Source organism: Archocentrus centrarchus, chromosome 15, assembly GCF_007364275.1.
Source record: "Archocentrus centrarchus isolate MPI-CPG fArcCen1 chromosome 15, fArcCen1, whole genome shotgun sequence".
Classification (NCBI taxonomy): Eukaryota; Metazoa; Chordata; class Actinopteri; order Cichliformes; family Cichlidae; genus Archocentrus; species Archocentrus centrarchus.
The window spans coordinates 17755355-17780600 of record NC_044360.1 but is presented as its reverse complement, the minus strand read 5'-3'; the positions used below and the strand labels follow the sequence as shown (position 1 = coordinate 17780600).

General features: G+C 39.9%; 4 protein-coding genes across 7 annotated transcripts in view; 1 reads left to right on the top strand and 3 right to left on the bottom strand.

Annotated features, from left to right (window-relative positions):
• Positions 1-710: 710 nt before the first annotated feature.
• ankrd2 (ankyrin repeat domain 2 (stretch responsive muscle)) lies at positions 711-4431 on the bottom strand. Its single transcript, XM_030748693.1, has 9 exons — positions 4346-4431; positions 2946-3013; positions 2360-2488; positions 2146-2253; positions 1962-2060; positions 1721-1819; positions 1508-1606; positions 1311-1409; positions 711-836 (listed from the first exon to the last, which is right to left on the bottom strand). Exons 2-9 carry the CDS (start codon positions 3009-3011, stop codon positions 711-713), a joined length of 825 nt encoding a protein of 274 aa, XP_030604553.1. The 5' UTR covers positions 3012-3013; positions 4346-4431.
• On the top strand, positions 3998-6766 carry st3gal7 (ST3 beta-galactoside alpha-2,3-sialyltransferase 7). The gene is made up of 8 exons (XM_030748692.1): positions 3998-4147; positions 4377-4542; positions 4644-4770; positions 4854-5191; positions 5365-5551; positions 5712-5852; positions 6139-6291; positions 6385-6766. The coding sequence occupies exons 2-8, from the start codon at positions 4394-4396 to the stop codon at positions 6469-6471; spliced, it is 1182 nt and encodes a 393-aa protein (XP_030604552.1). The 5' UTR covers positions 3998-4147; positions 4377-4393; the 3' UTR covers positions 6472-6766.
• A 7-nt stretch (positions 6767-6773) lies between these two features.
• hps1 (HPS1 biogenesis of lysosomal organelles complex 3 subunit 1) lies at positions 6774-14968 on the bottom strand. Of its 3 annotated transcripts, XM_030748690.1 has the most exons (19): positions 14693-14968; positions 13146-13290; positions 12884-13074; positions 12632-12763; positions 12066-12208; positions 11880-11988; positions 11546-11706; positions 11297-11399; positions 11120-11204; positions 10742-10797; positions 10485-10652; positions 10118-10288; positions 9767-9843; positions 9536-9673; positions 9314-9379; positions 8971-9115; positions 7672-7785; positions 7499-7581; positions 6774-7424 (listed from the first exon to the last, which is right to left on the bottom strand). In XM_030748690.1, exons 3-19 carry the CDS (start codon positions 12998-13000, stop codon positions 7262-7264), a joined length of 2031 nt encoding a protein of 676 aa, XP_030604550.1. In that variant the 5' UTR covers positions 13001-13074; positions 13146-13290; positions 14693-14968; the 3' UTR covers positions 6774-7261. The 3 variants fall into 3 exon arrangements, with proteins under 3 accessions (XP_030604550.1, XP_030604549.1, XP_030604551.1); XM_030748689.1 differs by having other exon boundaries at positions 6775-7424; positions 12884-13290; XM_030748691.1 differs by lacking the exon at positions 13146-13290 and having other exon boundaries at positions 6775-7424; positions 14695-14968.
• Positions 14969-20127: 5159 nt separating this feature from the next.
• The window catches only part of hpse2 (heparanase 2), a 61723-nt gene continuing 56604 nt past the window's right edge, over positions 20128-25246 (bottom strand). For both annotated transcript variants that reach the window (XM_030748263.1, XM_030748264.1), the window contains 2 exons: positions 23843-23989; positions 20128-21759 (listed from right to left, as the gene is read on the bottom strand). In XM_030748263.1, the coding sequence (XP_030604123.1) occupies positions 21597-21759; positions 23843-23989 (310 nt within the window). In that variant the 3' untranslated portion in view covers positions 20128-21596. The remainder of the gene's footprint in view (positions 21760-23842; positions 23990-25246) is intronic.

The following is a 25246-nucleotide window of genomic DNA, read 5'->3' as shown; positions in this document are numbered from 1 at the left end:
GTGCTGCAGCCTTGTCTGTTGGCTCAATGAAAGAAGGACCTCTAATGTATATTCAGACACAACTTCTATACAGCCCCTATTTCTTTAGCTTTATTCAGCCTTCAAAGGCATCTGACATCACACGAAACATTCAGAGTGCTCCTAAGAATCCAGGGCTCTTTAAAAAACAAATTTCAAAACCCCGAGGCTGGCATAAATATCTGAGAAATTCTGCTTTCTTTCCTCACTCATTAGTTGTTTTCTTTCCCTTTTTTAGATAAGCAGATCATTTTGAACATTAAGTCCCAGCTGACATTTTCTGTCAGAGCTGAGACTAGTTTAGAGGTTTTACACTCATGCCCTGGATTCACACAGCACTATAGTGTAATTACAGAATATATATATATATATATATATATATATATATATATATATATATATATATATATATATATATATATATATATATATATATATATATATATATATGAAACCTGAGGCAGAGATAGAAAGTGATATAGAAAGAATATACAGTATGAATGAAAGCTGGATCATCAACCAGGAAAAGTGGACACCCTCCCCAAGGACTCTAGATCACAAAGATCCTCAAAAATCCCAGGATGTCTGTCGGTTTTTAGTAACTGAATTAATTGCACGAGAACTTTAACCACTCAGCTGCAGTGTGAATTGAGGTGGCCCGTGCCCAGATGCACAGCTTTCTGCTGAACTATTCACTCCTCTGCTGAGTTGTTTTCAGGCGACGCTATCCCCACCTCCCTCAGCTTCTCCAGTCGCTGCAGGGTCTCCATGATGTCAAGCTGCCATTGTTTTACCTGCTGCACAGCTGTCAGTCCTTCCTGTAATCATAATGTCACTTTGTTAGCATGGAGGTACATTTCAGGTGCAGCATTAAGATGTGCGTAACAGTATGTTAGTTTTCAAAATGCAGGCAATAGCAGGACAGATAATGACAGGAAACAGCAAGCACTGTTTAAGCCACTTAGCATATCTAAAGATCACGCCTTAAATCTTGTTGATTGAATCTGGGAAATAAAACAACACACCAGTCTGACATTTTGCTGGACTCAGTTTCTTGACTTGGATCCAAACTGGCTTTTGTATCAACCAAAAAAAGCAAACTGTCATCACTGTGTTAACTGAGTTTCTGCCTCCTGTTTCCAGCCTTCATGATAAGATAACCAAACTGCCTGCTGGCTGCAGAAACATATTTGCACATATGGAAATCAAAGTTGTGCTGTCAGACAGTTCCTTTACTTTTTCACATCCATGCTAACCTCCACACTAATGACAATTAAAGATGGAAAACTCACGTGATTTTTTATTTTTGTGTCGGCTCCTGCAACTACGAGCAGCTTCACTATCTTGTGTCTATTGAGACGCACTGCATCGTGCAGGGCCGTGTCACCTTCCTAAAAGCAGATTTTAAAAAGCCTTTTGTTAATGAGCCAAATAAATGGCAGAGGTCATGAAACACAGAAGTGAAAGACACCGTCGAGTTGGCACCTACCCTGTCCCTGGAGTTGATTTTGGCCCCACAGGACAGCAGGTACTCCACAATAATAGCGTGGCCTGTTCTTGTGGCAACATGCAGAGGTGTGCTATGCAACTGCAGTACAGACATTGATATAATCTGTGATTGTGCTAATGTGTGTAAATTCATAGTCAGTTAGAGACTGTCTATATTCTGGTGCAAATGCAGGCCCCAAAAAAGCACATTTACCTTATCTCTAACATTAACGTCAGCCCCGTGGTTTTTCAGGACTTCAATGACTGTCAGATTTCCCCCTCTGCAGGCCCAATGTATGGCCCTAGAGCCCAGCTGAAACACAGTAGGAGGGCCCCCATCCCATTAGTAGTGCAGACACCAGGTCACTAGAACCATGCAGCTTTAGTTTTAGAAGATAATCTCATTCAATCCCATTATCATGTTTACAAACCTTCAGTGTGCATTCACATCTTACTTGATCGTTTAAGTTGATATCGGCTCCTTTTTCTAAAAGCATTTGGACAGCTGGAGAGTGTCCTTCCAGGCAGGCACGATGGAGTGCTGTCCTCTTCAACTACAAAATGTAAATATATTATTAGATGAAATTTTATTATAAGACATTTCATTTACGTTTCACTGTGATGCAGGGAAAGCTCTACCTCATCGCACACGTTTGGGTTCCCACCATCTGCCAGATACTTGTCTATGATACTCAGTTTGCACTCACTGGCTGCACTCATGAATTCGGCAGTATCCACAGGCCCTATCTGTCCACACAGAAACACAGAGGAGCAGGAGAGACAGAGGTTCACTTTTCACATCTCTCACATTAGCCTCTGAAAATTGTATCTCTCCACTTGCATTCCCACAGACAGCCTGGGTTTGCATGGTTTTTTTGGTCTTCTTTTTTCTTTTGCCCAGCTCTGAGTTATCCTCTCCTGCACCCAGGTCCAGGCTCTCACAGCGCCGGTCCGATGAGATTCTCCCCGTTCTCTCATCTGCCTACAAAATGACGGGAACAATAACAAACACAGTTTGAAAACCTGGATGAGTGAGGGAATGTTGGCTTGTGAAGCAGCGGTGCCAAGTGAGCTGAGGGGTGTTGAGAGCTGGGAATGACAGTGTTAATGTCAAAATAAATTCACAGCATAGTGCAAACTAGGCCACGGGAATAGAAACATTTCTTTAAAAAATGCTTTTCATAGTCATATTTCTGTATTATTTATCAGATTTAATATGAAATGTGAACTTAAACACTTAATCTTGTTTTCATTTTTTCATTAAGAAGGACTTTTTGAATTTTGATATTGTGATAAAAGTTAAAAAAAAATTACATAACATAGTCTGTGCAGGGGGAGAGAGAGAGTGTGTCAGATGATCATCATACTTAATATATTATAATCTAACTTAACAGAAAAATAACCACAAAAGCCACTTTAAGAATAAAGTTTTTACCTACCTGGGTTTTCTTTTCTTGTCCCATCTTATGATCCATCACGCTGACCCACTGCACAACCTTTTCCATCTCTGGCATAAAAAAAAAAAAAAAATGCAAAAACACAATAATCGAGTAATTTTGGTCAACTAAATGTATTCAGTATTCACCAATAATCCAGAGTATGATAAAAGAAAAAATGTCAGATAACACAGCTGACTATGACTATACAGAGATGTGCTGTGGGCCCAGAGGCTTGATGGCTTTGGTGACTTGTTCATGGTGGGACATTGTGTTACTCCAACAAACAGGTGTGTGTGTACTTTGTCGTGTACTTGCCAGACCTAAATTCTCGCTCTCGCTCTTCCTGTCTCTCACACACACACACACACAGACACACACACACACAACAACACACACACACAGGCATGTCATGCACAGAGGGTATATTCATTGCATAAGCTCCTGGTTTTACTCCCTCCTGTAGCTGCTGCAGTATGCCCTTCTCTTTTACAGGAATATTCCTCTCATAAACACGCGGGTTTGGGGGATTATGCTATTTATAAAGGTTTGATCACTGTCAAGTGATACTTTGATAAGACACTCAGTCTGTTATTTTGTTTTATTTCCTTTTGTTTAGTTAATTTTGATTCAGCGTTTGCTTTATATTTGTTTTCGTAAGAGCCGGTCATCCAGTATTTCAGGTAGGACCAGCGTCCCACCGTTTTACCTGAACAAGAGAATCAGCAGGAGCCTCATTCTTTGTTCTTTTGCTTACTTGTTTGCACTGGATAGATAAACCAGCAAAGTCTGCACATATTACATGATAAAGGGCTATTTGATCCTGAGTCTGAATTGTGCAGCAGCTAAACAAATACTTCTTTTTTTAGTGCATAAAACTCTTCACATGTACTTCAGTATTTTATTTACCATGTCGGATACTTCCCCTTTTCATTATAATGTCTTCATGCAGATTTTCACCGGATAGACATTTTTGCACACACTCACTGTGTCACACTGAGCCAGAAAGGTTTGTAGATGAGTGATGTGTTAATGTTTAACCTGCTGTTTTAAAGGAAGTAACAGAGTTCAGTGAGATAGGAAGCAGCAGCAGCCATTTTAGCTGAATACAACAACAGAACCAGCATCCTCCTCCTCTCCCCTCACCCATGGAGCACAGACAAGGACGCAGTTAACGAACAGTTTTTGTTTCTATCAGGCTGGCCGTGAGTATTGTTGCTTATATTGTTCAAAATGGTGCTGATCTCGGTGCTGTACTCTGTAGAAACCATTTCAAAATACAGTCTAATCACATTTGTTAGTGAAAGTCACTCTAACTAAAGTGTAGAATTAAGGAGGTTTGTCTCGGCCACAGAGACACTTAGTTCATGACCTTGTTGTTATAAAGTGCAGCTTATACTCACTGCTGTGAGTTAAGAAATGTGTGCATTCCAGGTGGAAGTACAAGTGCCATGGTGACGCTGAATCACTTGAGTGTAGAGGACCCAGATGATGGCTCGTCGCAGCTGCCTGAGGCAGCAGAGGCTGCAACTCCAACACCGGCCTTTCACGTGAAGAAAACCGTCCCAAAGACTGACTCCAGAGATTTTTTTCTCAGCAGGTGCAGCACGTCTGCTAGTACTGCATTCACTCTGTGGGCCTGTTATCGGGCTATTAAAATTATTAATTAACACTGTATTTTTTTTTTAATCTGCTGTAAAGACGGGAGAACCTTTTCTTAAGCCTGGCGCTTCTGATCGGATGCTATTCAGCCATTCTGATTCCTGCTTATCTCTCCTCATACCAGGAGGAAGCCATCAGTGATGACTACCAACATCCCAAAGATCTGGTGCAGATACATCTTTACACATCTTGTCAAGCATTTCAGATAATTTCTTTCCTCTCAACTTAAATGTTTATCCCTCTGTTCAGGTCTTACTAAATCGATCAGCCTCTCTGCTGTCAGGACCCTGTCTGCGTCACTGGTGTCTAAACCACCTCAAGCACCTGTCCTGTTCTGTAGGCCTCCAAAACATCCCCGTGTTTGTACAGCGGGAGAGGCCTGAGCCTTGGAATCTGCCTCCTCCTCTAGGGTTTCAGGGCAGTGAAGAGCATCTGGCTGTAGCACTCGCCTCTCTGCCTCAACCTGGCTTGCCTCCATCGCTGAAGAGACAAGGCAGCTGCAGGCGATGTGTGGTGATGGGTAGTGGAGGGATTCTTCACGGGAGCCATCTTGGATCACATATAGATCAGTATGACATCATTATCAGGTATGCACGCCTGTGTCAAACAGACACCAGTGTAAGGACATTTTACATTTAGACCATGGTGCTTTTTTTTTTTTTTTAACCTGCTGTGATGGTCTTCTTCGTCACGTGCTAAAATCTAAATGAAGTCTGTACCGCATCAGCTGCCAGTTTCATAGCTCCATCTGTGTTACCAGGCTGAATAATGCTCCACTGCATGGCTTTGAGAGAGATGTTGGTTCGCGGACAACCATCCGCCTGTTATACCCAGAGGGAGCATCTCACTCTTCAAATGAGTACAAAAAGACAAGCATGATTGCTGTGGTGGTCTTTAAGAGCCTGGACCTGGACTGGCTTACCTCTGTCGTCACCAAACAACCTCTGGTAAGGCTACATCACAAGAACCGTTGAAAACAGAAAATTACAAATTACATAAGCCACAAGCATCATAGCAACTCATGTAACAATGGCACTATTATATCATCACACCCACTGCCTCACATGTTCTATAATCCCCCCTTTTAAAAAAAAAAAAAAAAAATAGAGCTTCTGGTCCAAAATGTGGTTCTGGAACGAAGTTGTGGATAATATTACACTGACACCGGAGAGCTTCAAGATCCTCCACCCAGACATTATTCACAAGACGGGACAAGTTATACAGAAATATGAAATGAACCAGAGAAATGTGAGTTTTATGCATAACTTATATTAAATTCTCTTATGACAACCTGTGATTCACTCATTCTGCTCATGTATTTTTCATACGTATGAATGAATGATCTGTGGATATGCCTGTCTGAGACACGTATTGATTGCACAAAATGATCTTCACTTCAAATCATAAAGTCAGCATTTTTATAACCCACCATCCTTAGAAGGATTTTTGCCGTTATGCTCAGTAATCCTACAGAAAAATGAGGGCTCAGTAGTTATGATACAAAATCCATCACAGGTCATTTTCTCTCTCAAAGAATAAAGTGCCAACGATAGGTGTCAGTGCAGTGGTGATGGCTTTGCAGCTGTGTGACCAGGTGAGCCTGGCTGGGTTTGGGTATGACATGCAGCACCCCGAGGCTAGGCTTCACTACTATGAGGCCAGACGCATGGACTCAATGAATTTTCAAGTAAGTTTAGCTTGATGATCAAAACAGTGTTGAGGAGGCTTTACGAGCGTCATGCTTTGGCTCTCTCGTTTTATTGTTCCTATCATCATCCAGGTGGTGCATGACATAATGGCTGAAAAACTCTTCTTGAAGGACTTGGTGGCTGCAGGAGTAGTGACTGACCTAACGGGAGGTGTATGAGTCAAAGACTGATGATATACTGAAGAACCCTACACACTTCATACTGACCTTTAAAATGCTCACAGTCTCGTAGGGTTGACTGGTGGGTGTGTACATTTAACTCTGACTATAGAGGCTGATGTTTCTCGTTGCGATTCAATGAATATGTTAAAATCACAGGATCCTGCAAGTATGCTAACTGTCATGGGAGAAGATGATTGTGCTACCACACAGAAACATGCCAATAACGGTCTGAGTTTAAACTGTGCTACTTCAATTGTGTTTACAACAATTTAATAAACATGAGAAGTCGAGACTACTGATTTTTTTTTTCTCAAAAATTATTCACAGTACATCGAGAGGCAAACCATAATTTCTATTACATGTTTCATCGATACATGTTATGATGCTGGCGTTAGTAAAGACAAAAGATGGACAGTAGTTCCATTTCTTAAAAAAAAAAAAATGTTTACATATTTTAAAAAGAAAAAAATAACTACACAAATATTTATATTACTAATAAATAGGAAATAGGTCAAAATACATGTTCAAAAATAGATCAAAATATCCCAAAAAATTCAGGAGTGGAACATGCTTCATATAAGGCAAGGTGTACAGTGCACAATGGTGTTTGATTATACTAATCAAAGTGCTTTCAATAAATAATTTTGGGTAAAAAAACAAACAATGAAACAGGTGCAGGACACGCTTGATATTTAAAGTGAATTTATGTTTTTTTTTGTTCTTGTGCTTGACAATGCATACATGTGTACCATGGCTACTCTGTCTCACTGTGAGAGCGTGTCTGTGTTTACAGCAGTGGGTTGCGCGAAGGTTCCCATAATTTGCTTGCCAGCTGTCTGCAGTGCTGGAGGATGATCTCAGTGGGGATGACACCCAGGTGAACTGTTAGGAGCTCGTAGCATTTCACTGGCTCACCCTGGTGATTCTTACTGTAGTACCGGAGCAGCTTCCTGCAAGGTGCATCGCTTTGTTTAGTCAGAGAATGATTTAATGACAACCATTTTTACCACACCAGGTCGGTTACCTGTAGTAGTCCGAGGCAAGCATCCCAATGGGGGATGAGTCATCAGGTAGGGCGGGTATTTCCTTTGTGTCTAACTTGAAGCCCTGATTGATCAGGTATGCAAATTAAGTTTAAGGCTATTAAATCAATACTACTTTTTATGGATAATAAAAGACTGTATTGCAGTAACTTACAGTTTCATTTTCAAACCAGAGAAAGTAGCAGAAGTAGAAATCTCCGTCACGCAACGTTAGAGTGGAGTAACCCTTCTGTAGATAGTGCCGTGTTATGCTGACCAGGCTCCACACCTGGATTAGAAAAGAGAAATTAACTAAATATGCGTATTGGGATTATCCACACACTCTCTCTCACGTGTACATGAGGCTACAGACAGATGGCGTAGCTTAGCACACGCACACTAGGAAAAGGTCACAAAAGAAACTTACCAGGACACACAAAGCTGAATGAAAACCATCTGTACATTTTTGACTTTATATGTACAAAAACCAAAGTGAAAAACAGTTTCAGAGGTTTTAGTGTGTAAAAATATCTCTTGGTCATGTGCAGTAACTTGGAGGTTGTCTCATTCAGTATGTAGCCTTTAAACTAGCCAGCTTCATTTCCACAAAACGCACATTATACACCGTGCAAAAGTCTTGAGCATCCCCTCACTTATTTATATTTTACTTCCAAGGATCCAGACTTTATCAATTTTTAAAGCAATAGTTCTCCAAGATTTTGGAAGGTCTTTCAAATATTTTCTTTGGACATTGGCTGCTTTTTTTTTTAAAAAAAACTAATTTTTAGTCCAGTCCCTGTGCCTGACCATTCTCAGAGGAATGTTGTTAGAACCAGGGTTGTGCCTACACTTAACAGACAACTTAGCGAAGAACCAGCTTTAAATTGTATTTTTAGGCATTTTGTTACCTGCAGCCTGTTGCAAACAAACAGTTTGTTCTTGTTCCTTTACTTGACTCTATGAACAGACATAAAATAGTATTTTTGCACCAACAAGTTGATTCCCAAAGAGCTGTTAGATGAAAACTTGGCATATCTGACTGGCAACACCTTCATTTTTCAGCATACATGGATAGAAAAACACACAACTGAGCCCAGAGCCCAGACCTCAACATTATTGAAGCAGTGAGGGATCATCTTGTTAGAGAATAGAACAAAAGGCAGCCAACATCCAAAGAAGAGCTTTGAATGTCCTTCAAGAAGCCTGGAGAACTACTGAAAGAAATGACAAGAAAGCTGCACTGCGTTCAGGCTGCGTTGAAGAATAAAGGTGGTCACACCCAATATTGACTTGCAAGCTCATTAGAATTGCACAAACCTTATTTTTGCCTGATATATTGTATTTCCATGTATGATTGCAGACATTTCAATAAATTGCTGCTAATACTTCTTTCATTCCCTCGTGGCTCATTACTTTTTCACAGTACTATACTTAAAGCCAAAGAAAGAAAGAATCTACTTCTAGTTTTAATCACCTTGCTTTTAATATACTGAGCCACTGGCCCCTTCCCCAGCTCAGACGTAGTCCGCTCTGTGATGCTGAGCGATGGCGCTATCATTTGGCCACAGGACCGGTCCACACAGATAAAATGAATGAGGCCTGGGAAATCCTCCAGGTAAGTGAGATTAATAGGTTAAGATCAATACACTGTTTTTTGTTTTGTTTTGTTTTTTTTAGGTGTATGCATGTTGTTGAAACCCATAAAATATTCATGTACTTTTACAAATATCATAAATTCTGCTTTGTGGAAAGAAGTGCACAGAAATCGGATAAAGCATGACATCATAAGAAGCAAAACTGTTTCACTGGGAGGATATGACACCATGGTGATATTCCTCTTGCTTTTCACCAATAGGAAGTCCTTCCAGTCCATCAGTTTCTCCCTTAGAGAGAGAGACAAAGAAAAAGATAGGAAGAAACAGAAGATACACAAACAGTGACGCATGCTGTTGTACAGTGTCACACTTAAAAAAAAGAAAAACCTAATGCAAATGTGACAGTTAAATTAATAAAGAAAATAGTAGCTGATAGACACTCACTGCACCATGGTCTGAGCTCGTTCTTGCAGACTGGGGGAGAGACGTTGAGGAGTGTCAGCTGGTCCAGGGTCAGACAGAAAACACTGCCGATATATACCACACAGCTGGATCTTCATTTCCTTACACCATGGGATAAGCCTACAACATAAACATACATTTAAAAACTTGCAGGGTCAGCCAACAGTCTTGCTGTGATGCAATTTGGCCAGCAGAGGGCAGTAAAAGACTTACTCCTTGCTGAACCCAAGCCCTCCTCTGGAAAAGGCTCTGTTCTTGAACTTGGTCCAGACATTTTCTAACTGTGAGGACTGGTTAGAAGAAGAAAGAACAAAAAAATCTGATCTGCTCACGTGCAAATTTTCTGTTTTTCTGTAATAACACAGGAGGACTGAAAGAATCAGTGTTTTGAAGTTATTAGTTTTACTTGCAGTTTACAAAGGAATTCCTCTTAAAATCATGTTGGGTGTTATTTGAAAAATGTGGACGAGTGCTGATGAAATGCAAAAGCTTCATTTTTAAAGCCAACAACTTCCGAACACAAAAACACCACAACAATTTTTGAAAGCCCACATAAAAACAAACCTGTATCCCACTCAGTGCCAGCGTTTTAATGAATTTATCCAGCTTGCTGCGAACTTCATGCATGGGCTGACCTCTTGCAGAACCTCCTTGACCTTCATTTAAACGCCTCTCCAGTTTGGTGAAGGCTTCCAAAAAAGTGTACACAGACATGGCCACTACACTAGAGGGAATCTGACACAGGTAAACATAAAAATTCAGTGTTTAAACAAGTGAGCAAAAATGTGTTTAGATACTGTGAAGACTGCATAGAGGTCCCTACAAACAAGTCACAAATACTCCCCATGTACTCAAGTACATATAGAATATGAACATGACTTTATATAGAACCACTGATACACACATTGTGTATTTGTTGATATTCACAAACCTTAGTTAGTAGCACCAGTGTGATGCCGGGCCAGAGTGGGAGGCAGTACATGGAGTGAGGCATCATGGGATACACCACATCTTTTTGTGAGACCTCTAAGAAGACTCTGTGAGGGGTAGATGGATCCGGTGGACAAATTTCTAGAGTACTCAAGCTGTCTTCTGCCATCTGAAGACAGTATTGTTATTTAGCCCCGTTGTGTCAGAGGTAACACGCCAACAGCAATCCGTTTATCTCACTTTGAAAAGCATTCTCACCTGGATGTCTGGGTCTACAAACTCAAACACAGGAGCATTTCCTCTCAATGGCTTTTCTGGGGATGTGAAAAATAAAGAAACACATGATGAGGAAGATGCTCGGCTGCTCTTTGGAGCGGCCTAGTCAAAGTCCTGAGTCAAAACAGCATCTCAAACAGGCCGCTCATGCTGGAAAACCCTCCAAAGTGGCTGAATTCAAACAATTCTGCAAAGAATAGTGGGCCAAAATTCTTCCACAGCGATGCGAAAGACTCATTGCCAGTTATCACAAATGCCTGATTGCTGTTCTTGCTGCCAAGGGTGGCACAGGCAGTTATTAGGTTTAGGCATACACAGAATAATAAGAAGAATTGCAAACACAAAAACTCAACAACCCACCTGAACTGCTTGAGTCTTTGTCTGTAGGGGAGGGCTCTGGGGTGTAAAAGCTCTCATGGCCAGAACCAGATGTACTCTCAGCATCCTTCAGGCAAACACAGAGTATGCACAGAAACAGAGAATAAACACTCAGTAACAACATGTTTTGCTGGTGCTGTTTGAGTGGATGCTGTGTACCTCAGGACTTGGGTCATCCACATCTATGTTACTAGGATACATATTTTGTGCCATGATGATGAGGGCCAGGAGGTCTGAGGTGCTGAGTGTACTTGCATTGCGGCTAGAGTGGAAGTGGAAGAAAATAGGAGACAGTGTACACTATATAAAACATATATATAAATATTTGCACTGTAAGCACAGGTGATATATGAGGAAAAGTGCAAGTTATAAAATAAATGCGACAGGTTTATGGAAACTTATCTGTACCTGGAGTAGAAAGCAAGCAGTTTGGTGTGAACCAGGATGAAGGCATGCAGCACTTCTTCTCCTGCTCTCTCTGCGCTGCTGTTGAGCTGCTGAACCAAACGGCGCTCCAGAAACTCGATACACTGCTCACACAGCGTGGGGTGGATCAGCCTCTCCACTGCCTGTGAGCAAAGTGAGGATGGTGATTTTTTTTTTAAAGAAGCCTGTTTATTGGATGAGATAAACTGGCAATCAATGAGTGAAATAACTGAAGAGCAGCAGGCAATGAGCAATGAGAACCGATATAAAGATTTAAACATATAAAACCTCTGCACTAAGTAACAAAGAACTGCACCTCCACTAAGAAGCTCTGATCATTCTCCCGGAGGTGGCTGTAGGTCTCCAGCAGGCTCTGGAGATGCTTCCACAGTCTCACCCTTTGCTCTGTGTCCTGAGCACGCAGTCTGGTGACAGGCAACACGAGCTCATGTTAAACCTCATGCTGTATTAAATAAATAAACGAATAAACAAATTGTCTTACTCTTTCCTGAGGAGGTTCCCACTGAGGGTCACCAGGCCAAACAAAACTTCGGTCATCTTCTTCATCACGTAGATTTTCCGCCTCAGATCTTCCTCCTTTTCCTCGCCATCTCCATTCACAGCAATGTACAGACACTCGTCAAACTAAAGACACAAAATACCCTAATAAATGTGTTTCGCCCCGAGCAAATGAATAAACTGGAAAATAAAGAGAAGCCTTTTGTCTTCCGCTCTTTGTTTTCTCCAAGGGATAAAGGGTTTACATGAGAAAGAGCTAAAAGGCTGCTGACACTGAGTGGACCTGAAACATGTCAAGTGCTTGGACTCGATAACCGCATGGTGCGCAGCAGGAGGATAACAAGACTCACGCAATAAAACGCGCCGCTTCACAGAGAGAAAAGACTGCGTTTATAGTCATCGTACTGTAACTGAAGCCTGATTGTTTTACACATCACAAAGCTTTAAACAAGGTCAAGAGAGAGATCACTGCAGTGAAACATTTTCCAGATAATTTGGGAGCTTGTGCAGGAGGTGAAGACAGTTTTTACTGTAGATGGCAGGTGCTACCTGGCGCAGTACGTAGTTGTGGTTGTTTTCTGTGGTGAAGGATGTGTAGCTGTCACCCTGTGATAACATGGTGCTGAAGGAGATAATGATGGGAGCAAACAAAGTGCTGATGCTGTCCTCAAAGGCTGGAAGCTGATCATTGGAACAAAGGGAGGACAAAAAGTGAATTATGAAGGGATTTTAACAGACACAGGAAGCAAGTTTAGAAACATGTGCAAAGTATCTGCTGAATGCAACTTTCTTCATCATTACCTCGTGGCCTTCCTCTTGAGATGCTCCATACTTTTCCTGGATATTCTGATGAAATTCCAGGTCAGTCCAGTAGAACAGGACCTCAGCACTCTCGCTAGCTATCAGGAAGCACTTCATCTGGACAACAGATGCGTTCCTGTCCTGTTTTAATGCGGTGTACTATTTACTCCAACTTCTCCACATGTATTAGGCTGTAAAGTACTGAGGTGACAGACATAAAACAGAGTCTGGGGGGGAATTCTGCAAAGCACAGAGGACTGACTTTATACTATTCACACAGCTAAGCCTCGTCCACAAGGAAGATGTTAAAATCTTGAAACACGATTAAATGGAACCCAGTCCTCAGATGGTTTGACAAAGATTTTCCATTTCATTATTCCAGCATTTATAGCACAAGTTTGAGAAACCTAAAAAAAAAAAAGAAGATCAAAATCATTTAACTCAAAAGTATTCATCTAAAAGCTCTTCAAAAGAAGCCAATGTCTGTGTATGCATGCATTTTAGATTTTAAAGCTTACAGCAGCAGCTCTCAGAGCACTGGCCTCCTGATGGGGTTTACAGCCACTGCAGGTAGGTGGGGGAAACCAGGTGGCAAGAATATAAAGCAAGTAGAGTACATGCTTTATCTTATATTGTATATATATATATATTTTATTGTTAATAACTGTAATAAAATGGTTGATTGGTGGATGAAAATGCTTCAGAAAGTTGTCAAGTAGAGGCTGGCTGATACGTCAGCAGGGTGGATTTTAGCTATTTGGTATCAGCGTTTATAACAATGGATACGTGACTATTTAAAAAGTAAAGAGAAACACCCTTTAACCATGGTATGAGTGTTGCTGTTGCACAGGTTGTCTAATAGAGGGTACTCTGCAACTTCTCTGTTGGCAACATGTGTTTGGAATGCCAAACACAACAACCAGCTGATCTGAACAGAGTCAGACAGAGTGTAGGCAAACAATCCATGACTTGGTGTGACATTTAAAAGAGATTAAATTGCATTATATCTTATTGTCTTAGCCCTGACAGACCTGTAACAGCTGGTCTCCAGCCCAGTGACCCTGAATCACTGTAACAGTATTATTATGAATATATTTGCCACAGGAGAAACTGAAAGTAAGGAAATAAAGCTTCTCCTAGGATCTAATACTTCTCAGCCTAAAGCCTCTGATATTATTTCAGTGAGGATATCCAGGCTCAGCAGCAGGAAAAAATAAGATCTGGAGCAGAAAATGCTAAAATGTCAAAACAGATCTCCACTCTTATTCACGAAGGCCCAACAACACATTTAAATAATGATTTGTAATTGTGGTGAGACCAAAACAGTGAGTGTGCAGAATGGGTAACTGAACCTTTTAAAAAGAAAGGATCCGCAGAGGCTCACAGCTGTGAAACTAAATCTGCAGTCTTTATTAAAAAGTTGTTTTCTGTACCCTAAACATATATATTTAATTAATAACTCAGGATACTCAGTTTTAGCAAAAACACTGAAAAAGGCAGAAAAACTTCACTGTTGCTGCCCATCAAAACTGACATGTTTTTGCAAATCTGCACAGGCTCAAAATGTGCAGTCAGAAATGACAAAAGCACATAAACTTATTTTTCCATATGTAACTATGGGGAGCCTATATCAGTCCTTTTTGATGCCAAAGCTCCACATTTCAGTAGTTTTAATCGTTCCGATCCGCACATTACATCCCGTGTTTTACCAAAAGCCCCCCCACCAAACTCGTAACTTCCTCCATACACAGTCTGCTGATCCACTAATGTGTTACAAAGTTACAGTTCGTGTCACCGCAAATCACTCACACCTTTGTGCGCCGGATGATCCCAGCATCCCAGTCCAGTGTCTCTGTGGCCCCAACAATCGGCTCTGCTCACTTTTCCGCGCCGTTTGGGGACGTTTTCATTGCAGGTTACTGTTTCAAGACAAAACTACCTTCTTCCTTCCGCGCTGCAGCACGACGGCAGCGCGGAGTCATGTGACATCAGGAGGACTCCGCGAGCAGGAAGTTTGCTGATCTGAGGAGAGGCCTCTCCTGGAAAAGGGTTCGTGTTACGTGGAAGCTCCTTGAAGTGGATTACCCCTCGGGAAGCCTGATGATCAGTGAGGCAGGAAAAAGTCATGTGCTGGTGCACAAAGTGGGGCACATGACTAAGGGAGCTATGCTGTATAATAGTTTGGTATTTGTGGAATGCAGCTGCATGGTGGAGACTGAGATTAGCAGCCTACTCGTGCCTGATTTTTTTTTTCTTTTCTTTTTCATTTTCTTGGATTAACATTTAGCGCAAATCTGTTGAAAATAGGCCTGCTGTAGTAAAGCTTCTGGATCTGTAGGGAAAGTACACACAAAACAGCAAAGCTTTGCTATATACAGAGGAACAAATACTGGGATGGAAGCCTGTTGGCTGGATATTTTCACATAAAACCCATGATATATAAAAATAAATAAATAAGTCAGAAAAAGTAAATCAAATCAGTAAACTTTATAAGACAAGTGAAGGTAGCAAAGCAAAACATTAGATGACAAAGATAAAAAATGTTCTCTGGAGTTAGATCCTAATATTTTTGGACAGTGGTGCAGTTTCTGGCAAAAGTTTCAGTTAATCACTGAGGAATTACAGCCATATTTCTTGATTATTTCTTCATAAATATAGCCAGCCTGGTGTTCCAAACGTGACTTTTGTATTTAGAAGCTGTTGCTGTCCACAACATGCGGTCACAGGAGCAGTGAATGCAGGTGAAGCAGGCCATCCTTAGACAGCAAAAACAAAACAAATCCACCAGAGAGCAATGAAAGAACTGCTGAAATCCACGGTTTGCTACATTCAGAGGGAAAAATAGAAACATTGGTTAGCAGCATAAAAAGGTCTGGACACCCACAGAAGAGTAACAGTACTGGATGCTAAAGAACAAATAGCCAAATCAAAAACACTTCCCCAGTTCTCCATTCAGTTCATTCCCCATAATGTGCAAACCAGCGATCAGCCTAGGAAAGCCAGATTAGGCTTTGCCACCTAAAAAGCTATTGAACAGCAGTCTTTGGATAGATGAACCTGTACATGTACAAAGTCAAGTCTTGCTGCTTCACAGCCATCTTAAAATGTCTGCAAGTGCTTATTTAGGCAGTTATTTGGTGTAATAATTGCATTTGTACAGTCGCCAGTAAAATCTGATTCACATAAAACATAAAAAGATTGCTGTCTTTGCCCAGAAATGTTTTTAAACGTTCTTTTACCGCTCAGGAAGTTATGCTTCTGCCACCACCTTTGCTGATGAGATTTTCTCATCTGAAGGATGTGAGGGGAAAAGGACAGAGAAGGCTTAGAATGACTAATGACTAATCCGAAGCATTAGTTGTTAAATGCAGTCGTGATGGCCTGAACGCGATTGGCTTCCTGAGACAATAAGGAAAGTAAGTGTTTATTGATAAGTAATAAGTATTTACACTTATTACTTATCAATAAGGGTTAAGGTTGGCTGCTCAAGTGTTTATGGAGCACCCAGATAAATGCTGAAGTCTGCAGAGCTACGCTTTGTGCTCAGATTGAATCAAATGCAGCAGTGCATCACAGCTCAGACCCAAAACAAACAGCGATGGCATCCCAAGAGTTTCTGAAGGTCAGGAAGTGGAATATTCTTCAAATTCTTGATCTTGACCATGTCAAGGTGCGTTTCACTACTTGAAGTCAAGGCGGGAAAACTCACAAACAAACAACACCTGAAAAAAAAAGCTGAAGTAATGGCTTGGCAAAGTTTTGTGAAGAAAATATTTTCAGGATTTTCAGTGAAGTAATAAGAATGAACATTCTATTTAATGTTAGGTGGCTCCATAGTGTAGTGGTTTGTAAGCAAAAGATCCACAGTTCAATCCCAGGAGGAGACACAAATCACTTTGGGGTTGCATCAGGAAGGGCATCTGGTGCAAAAACTGGCAAATCAAGAAACATGGAGGCTGTGACTAAGGGAGCAGCCAAAAGTAGCTTTTTATTTAATCCTGTCTTAATTTTCCCCTGAAACCAGGGACTGTGTATCAAAATTCCTCGATGGTTATTGAGGAGTTGAAACCTCTTGAATTAAAGCAACACTCTGCACTTTAAGATCATACCCTTTCTATAACTGTAATATGTTTTGGTAAATAGCTAAAATAAAAAAGCAATATACATCGACCTCACTGTGCATGCTGTGCAAAAATTTTAGGATGTGCTCTACTTGGTTGGGTGGCGCAGTGGTTAGCACTGTCACCTCACAGGTCCTGGTTTGAATCCACTGGCTGGGGCCTCCAGCCTCAGTATGTCTCCCGATACTCCAGCTTCCTCCCACAGTCCAAAATGCATGCTTGTTAGGTTAACTGGTGATTCTAAATTTCCCATAGGTATGAATGTGAACATGAATGGTTGTCTCTCTGTGTTAGCCCTGCGACAGCCTGGTGACCCGTCCAGGTTGTACCCAGCATAGGCTCCAGCCTCCTCGTGACTCTGAATCGGAAAAGCGGAAGATTTATCAGAATAGGAACATACAGTCCTGCAAAAGACACATTGTTGTGTAAATCTTTAGATCAGGTTTTCAGTCATGCAGGAAGAGCACTTCAGGAGAGTCAGTTACTGTAGCGCTGTCATTTATTAGATCTTGGCGACAGTGAGAATAAAGATGAACAGAACTGTAGAGTGACCCAGCTCTGCAGGTTAACAGGAAGCGTTTCTGACAAACATGTCAGGTCATGTGTACGGCAAATACTGACGCAAATTATGTTCCCAAATAGGCCAAAACCAAAAAGGAAAGGCATCTTTTCTGGCTTGAATTAATTTTACAGGCTGCTGGGTCAGTTTGACTTTGGAGCCAATGACATTGGGTCAGTGTGAGAAAGAGACTATAGGAGCAGCGTAAATCTATACAAGAACGATTTCAAGGTTTTCAAGGTGCTTTTAACAACCTGCGAAGTTCGCCTGAATGCAAAATTGATTGCACCAAATATTGATTTGAGTGTTCCCTTGTACTGCATTTTTTTAAACACCTATTTATGAAAGTATCCTCCCTTTTTGGTGCCTAAACCCTTTGCAGTAAACAGCATATTATACACATCCTCCATATGAAAACACAGTCACCAAATACTATGATGCTTTTCAGAGAAATGTCTTCAACAAATCTGTCTTATATCATAATATTCGGCACTGTTTGTATGCTTTGCTTCTGAGTGGAGCAAAGAACCATAGTAGTATAAATATTTATGTTTTATTAACCTTGCTTGGCTCAAAATGGTACAGAATGCCAAGATTTCTGTGTTGTGGGCCAAAGTTTAATCTGGTCCATCAGTTTTCTAGGGATCCAGCATCCACAGAAGTCTTACTTAAGCTGTATCCTGTATACACAGTGTAAACATCATGAAATCCTCAGTGTTTGCTAACAGAGCAAGAGGGCCTTGCATGTCTCAAAATGGATCATGGAGTATAAACAGTGTTAGGTGGGCCTGGGTAACAGTTACCTCTGCTAAGGAGACACTGTCACGCAGAAGTGGCTGGACACCACACAGTCCTCCTAAACCACAACACAATTAGATTTTGTCAGAGGAATTGATGCTCAGCAGTTATTGTCACAAGGTACAGGTTTATATGAACCAGAGTTTGCCAAATAAAACCATTTGCCCCATTCACGTCGATAAGATCCTGGTCTGAGTCTCAGGAAGTTCACTGAGGCCTCGCTGTTCCCATTGCCTCGGTCAATTATTGTTTAGCCATTACTTTCAGGGCAGAGGTACTGCAGGTGGTTAATATATCCAACATGCTTTTCATCAGAAAGGCATGCAGTTTAATTTTCTGATCCATATCAATAGGTAGCTGATGGGAGAATATTTCTAACTCACACTGGCAATGCATTTCAAGCAATTTTCTGGAGAACGTGCACAGTCTAATCGACTTTATCTTGCTCAAGCTTAGCATGTCTGTTCTCTTTCACTGTGCTTTGATAATACAGCATGTTTTTTATCTAAGCTTGTATATATATATGTGTGGCCAATGCAGTATAATGAATAAAATTTTCTCTTCAAAGATCCCGGATGAAATGGGCCAGGTGTTAACGAGTCTGGTTTGATTCTTACATGTCAACAGTGTCAGCCTGTTTAAAATGAACCACATGTGAAAGGAGGCTGTTCCTGAAGTTCATTTCTGAGACCAAACATTTCTGCTTCTTACATGAAAGCAAGAACCTATTTCGCATGAATGGCACTTAAAACAAAATATAATTAAAGGTACATGCTTTGGATCATGGCATTTGAAAGGCCGCCAGTGGTGGCCATTCTGTCATGAAACACCGATGCAGAAATCAGCTCAGTGGAGTTTTTCTCTGTCACACTTGGATAGGAGAACCTGATGGAACCTAAATGATGCGCATTTAGCCAGAGGGCATGTGAGATTTAACCATAGTTCTTCATTTTCCTTCTGTATGACTCTACCACGCAGATTCCAGTTGTCTGTGCATCAGAAAACACTGAGCCAAGTGTGGCTCAGGTTTAGCCTGTCTGGGTCAAGCTGAGGTCTGGACTTTTAGTTCATCCTGGCTTCATGTTTCCCATCAGCAGCTGCCTCATGCAGTGACAAGACAGCACTCTTCCCGCTACAAAGACTTGCTCCAGCTGCTTCCACAACTGGGGCCACAGAGTCTAACAGTTTCTGTGTGTGAGGGGCTGATTGAGTGAGTGCACCAACGATAGTTAACTTTAATACTGTGCTTTTGTATTGGGATGCTACAAGAACTTGACAGTTTTTATTTATGGTATCTCAGTACAAGGGCCTTTCTGCTTCTCTTTGTGCTCTTGTGCAAGTATAAATCATGTATTCTAATTTCTTTGTTTCTTTTTTCTACTCCTTGTAAAACATGTGCTTCTGCAGATCCCAGTCATGTCCCGAGAACTGCTGTGGTGTCTGGTTTCACTGCGCTTTCACATGATGGGACTTAGCTGTTTATGCAGACGTAAAACTTCCTCCTAAATCCTCTTTAATGCCATAATGAATTTACAGGCAAAGGTTATGGAGTCTGACCTGTAGACAAACTTAACATCTGAGCAGGATTATATTCTTTGTTTTAGTGCAGATTGTGGCATGGTGAATTTTTCATTTTTACAAAAGAAGGTGAAGGAAGCATTCAACATCTTGGGAATTTTTTTTTTTAGGTCTTTATTATTAATGTAAACTTTTTTAACAAAAAATAATATAAGCACACTTTACATATATAAAATAATGCTCTCCAAATGAAATATGAACATCTCTACATTAAGTATAAACACATTCAGAGGATAATTCTTTATATTTTACATGTTTAGACACTTATCACTGTTCTTAATCATGTCAGTTCTCAGAGCTCTCGAGGGGACCTTTTTACTGACTGTGGTCTTACTTTTCAGCACAAGGTAGTCAAAATAGTTTGAAATAAAACAAAGGCAAATAGAGATGTGAATCCATAAACCATCTTAAGGTAGTTCTTTTTCTGTCTTTTAATTTGACCCACCACCATGTATTTTTTTGTTTTGTTTTTTACCAAAGTCAGTTGGTCATCCCGTTACTCAATGAATACATTCCTACAGGGTTTATTTATTTATTTTTTTTGTTTGTTTAGATTTCACTTTAAAATTGGGACATGAGTACAGCTCTTATATAATAGAAATATGAAAACAAAGCAATATAAATTAGGTGTATACTGAATGTAAGTAAACATATCAAGCTTAAAACACTTTTATCACTCTTTTTTATGTACAATACATTATCTAATAATATGACAGTGAACCTGTACAATATGTAAAATATATAGTATATTTAGTACAAAAGAAACCTAGCAGCATTAAGAGATTAAAAACAGAAGATCACAGAAAAGAGAGTAGGAAGTGCTAAAATGCACCTGAAAAATCAGTATTTTAGATTTCTTTATATATAGTCCGATTTTGTGTGGATCCAGGCGATGTGATTGATGGGTTCACATTATTTATCTGTGTATCACAGCAAAACAGCACTAGTGATGCATCCTGGCTTTTCTGCAGTTAAATTGAAGTGTGCAGCACAAAAGAGGCTCAAAGAACACAAACACACAAAAAATAGAAAAGAAAGATTTGCAATTTTCAGCCATTTGATATGACAAAGGAAACAAGAGTGTGGTTTGAGTGCCACCCTTAACAGACTGAAAAGACACATCAGTAGCTTTATCAATAAAACCCATGCATACAAAAACCTACAGAGACAGCATGTGGTTAAGAAGTAACACACCGTGGCATGTTTTCTCTCTGTGGAAAGGATCAAGTCATACTGAAAGTGACTTGTGTACAGTTTGGAAAAACTGCCTGTTCAGATCTTTTTTCTCCTCATTCTGTTGGTCAAAGATTATGAAACGAGGCTGTAAATAAACTTTTAAAATGCTAAACTCTGCTACACCAAATCAGAGAAAGTGTTTTTGCATTTTTGCAACAGCAGTCTTGTAGCATTTGAGGAACTGCCGGTGAAAAGCAACAGAAGTGCAAGTGTGTGTCTTGGACTGAGAAAACCTGGGTTTATTTTTGATTTACTTGAGCATTTAAATATTTCCACAGAAATACCGATTTCAGTGCTGAGAGGCTTTTGTTATCCAGAGAACTGTTCTGTTTGTAAGATTACTTGAGAAAATTTGACATTTCTCAAAAAGAAATTCTGAGTGAAACTGGTGTTGGTGGTTTGGTATGATGAAGGATCAATGTTATCTCCGACAGGCATAAGCGTTAATATTTTTGATAACATAAAAGCCTATAGTCATCGGCGGCATAGCTATTGTCCGTCCCGCCCTCAGTGTCTTGGGTTTCAACTCTGGGAATGTCTCATTGTTCATCATGACCAGCTTTTCCCCATTCAACTGGACATGTCTGCAAAGAGAAGAAGACAGGAAATACAGAGTGTGTTCTGTCGCATCACCAAACTTAACAGACCCAATAAGACTCTTCACCTTGTCAGCAAAAGACTAAGGACCTGGATGACTTCAGTCAGGATTATCTTTCTGCCAGCAGGGGGTGCTGTTGTCACATTCTTGCAATTAACGGGAAGTGTAAAAACAGACATGTTGAGTGGAAAATACTAAGAGTAAACCCAAGTTTATTTCTCTACTAACATTTCAGGTAATCTGTATTACTTCCAGTATATTTGGTCTCAGCAGCATTTGCTACTGCTGCTCACTGTGATAAGCCCAACAGAGCTACAAAAATTACTCAAAATATATTTGAAACAATTTTCTAAAACAACCTGTTTTTGTATCATGTTGTAATGATTTAGTTTGTCACATTCATCAAAACAATGCTGTGTGCCTCTCTCCAATTTCTTTGCAAAGCTAAAAGGAATCAGTAGCCACATTTCCATTTACTGTAAAGGCTATTCATATTTTTTTCTTTTATTAGACTCCTGACAGGACATGATCATAGTAATACGCTTACCCAAACAAATCCAAAGTCGAGCAGCAGTTTTCATCATAAGTAATGCCCTATGCGTATAACTTTTACTATTTTTTAATTTGTAGTGGTATCCATACAGGAGACCGCATACCAATTATTAGTAATGCAAGTGGAGTATCCTCATTGTTTTCTGTGTTGCTATAGCTAATTTTTCACTGACATTGCAAGGTTCACAATAATACAGGGATAAAAGTGAGTGGTCTGGAGATTTTTACATGAACACTGATTTCAAGAAAAGATCAAATAAAATGATGTTCAGTAATGAGAAGTTGTAATTCAAACCGGACTGCTCAAAGCCTTTCTTCAACATACATGGATCTGAAAACTTAAAAAGTTCCACTACTCAAACGAATTTATAGACATCTGGTGTTGCTAAATTCATCATAAAAATCTCCCTGCACTCCATGTGGTAAATGAAAGCACTTTAGGCCATGCACATCATTAGCTTGCTCTCCTATTAATTGCCTTGCAATCCTGTTCTAACACCTAAAACATCCTCATCATTACACTGTTATTGAAGGATTATGCCTGAGCTTTCATTAAGGCCGCATGTGGGTATCATATAACAAAAAGACAGACATGCACACACATAGTCTTAGGTCATTAGACTGTTATTCCAGGATTCGTGTCTTACGTCTGAGTCGGAATAACAGGCCAGGAGCTTAAGGGAGAGAGTTAAAGACTGAAACCATAAAGTTTTTATTTTAAGAGACATTTTAAGGAAATGGGAATTATATTACCTTGTTACATAAAGTGAAATACATTGTAGCTAAATGGAATGTATAAAAATCCATTGCTAAAACATCTGTTGTAGGTTATAAAAACAGACTCATACAAGGACACACAAACACATTAAAACTTTGTGAAGGACTCTGCACTCTGAATATTTCCTTCAGTCACTAAGTTGGCATATGAAAGCAGTACAATGGCAGTCTGAACAAATTTTGTTTTATTTTTTCATTTAGCTTTAATTGCTGCATTATTCTTTATGAGAATACTTGTCTTCACCTGACTCTAATCCAGATAAAGACAGGAAAAGGTAGTTGCATTTAAGTGCATATTTGCATGTTTTGTGGTGTGGTACTCACTCAACATGCTGGCTCCATATAAATTACACACTGTGGTCTTAAAAGTAAATTGATTCACTGCAGCTCTTTGAAGTTTTGATGTTTGACACCCTATTAACGTTTGAGCCATAAAGCTGTTTATAAAATTGTAATTTTCCTATTCTTCATCTCAGTGTCTTTCAGACCTTTGCACAAAGTAAATACTATTACAAACCAAGGTTTACTCAAACGGAGTAAACAGTTTCTTTCATTTTTGTTTTGTTTTACATGAGCAATAATTGTCTCTCAGGAACACATCTGTCTCGTCTGATTGGCCTAAATGAATGGGAAAAATATCCCATTTCAGATAGAAAACAATTACTCAAAGCAGGTGTGCTTGTTTAAGTGCATATTTGTATTTGTGTATAAGACAGAGAAGAAGAGACAGCGATGCTGACCTGGCTCGGAGTCCATCCGTGCCATGGGGCTGCAGCAGGTACTGATGGACAGTCTTGTTCCGTAATGTTCCAGCCAATTTGATTTTCTTTCTTGACCGATGCAGGTTGATGATGTAGATTGTTATGGATCCTCTGACATAGTTATGACTAGCATCACAAAGAAAAAGATGAGCACCACCACATTAATTTTCCTTTACATTTAGAAAGAACCATCAGTGCACAACATAAAAAGTCTCCTCTCCACATCTGTTAATGGGGATTCATTATATATTACATTGCCATGTTGAATAAAATTCTCTATAATTAAAGATGACTACAAAGAGAATAAAGTCTTTGATATTTGCATCCCATATAGTAATGGAATAAAACCACAACTCCTTGATCTAATCTGGATCAAAGGGTTTGCAGAAAATTAATAAAGATAAAGCAGGCTCAAAAAAGGAAATTCCTTTACACAGCAAGTTACTCTTTATTGTAGCCTAAAACCTATCAACTATTGTATGCTTAGCATAAACATATTAAACAGCATTCCATTTTTAAAGCCATTATAATTTTTTTTAAAGAAAGAAAAAGCCTTCATCATTCTGATAAAGACTATCTAATACAGGAATCAGCTTCTCTTGTATAATATCCAGTATTGAAACCTGCCGCTGTCTGGCCCAGGGTCAAATGAAGGGTGTGAACACAAAGGGCAACACTTCTTGAGTTACACAGACAACAGTCTTTGAGTCCCTCTCCTTAAAGCAAAGCACTGGGGACACAATTTGATAGGAATACTGGGCAAAGGTAAATAACCCAGTGAGACAGATAAGACAAACATGATAAAATCTAATAAGAGCCCATATATGAGGACAAAGACAACACAGCTCTAGTGAATACCACATGTCAGCCTTGGTGTTCACTGTCTGGTAGACATCTCCCAGTTACCACCTCCAAAATCTCATATCTTCAAAGTCATATTGAGTTTTGGTTTTATGTTTATCTTTGTTTTTTGTGCACAGGTTTAGAAATAACCTGACAGGAGTGTTAATGTTTAATATACTTACCAGGAGAAATAGTCCTGTACTGTTGTTTAACACAGAGCCAGTATATCTGGCTCTGTGTTAAACTCTTAGAGCCTTGATTCTGAGAAATGTGGGCCATGGCTCAGATGGTTAGATGAAGTAGGATAATAACCTTTTAGACCTTTAAAATGATGAAATTCTTAGCGATCCAAACCAGTAATATAAACATTAGTTGATGCTGTTTGATGTTGGAGAATCGCTGGAAAGTGAAAAAAATGCCATGCAAACCACTAAAAGGAGTAAAAGGCCAGTGGAAGTCATATTTAATCTGCAAAGACTGCTTGGGCATATTTATATTCTTTGCTCTCTAATACAATTTAGTCAAACCACCAAGACTACA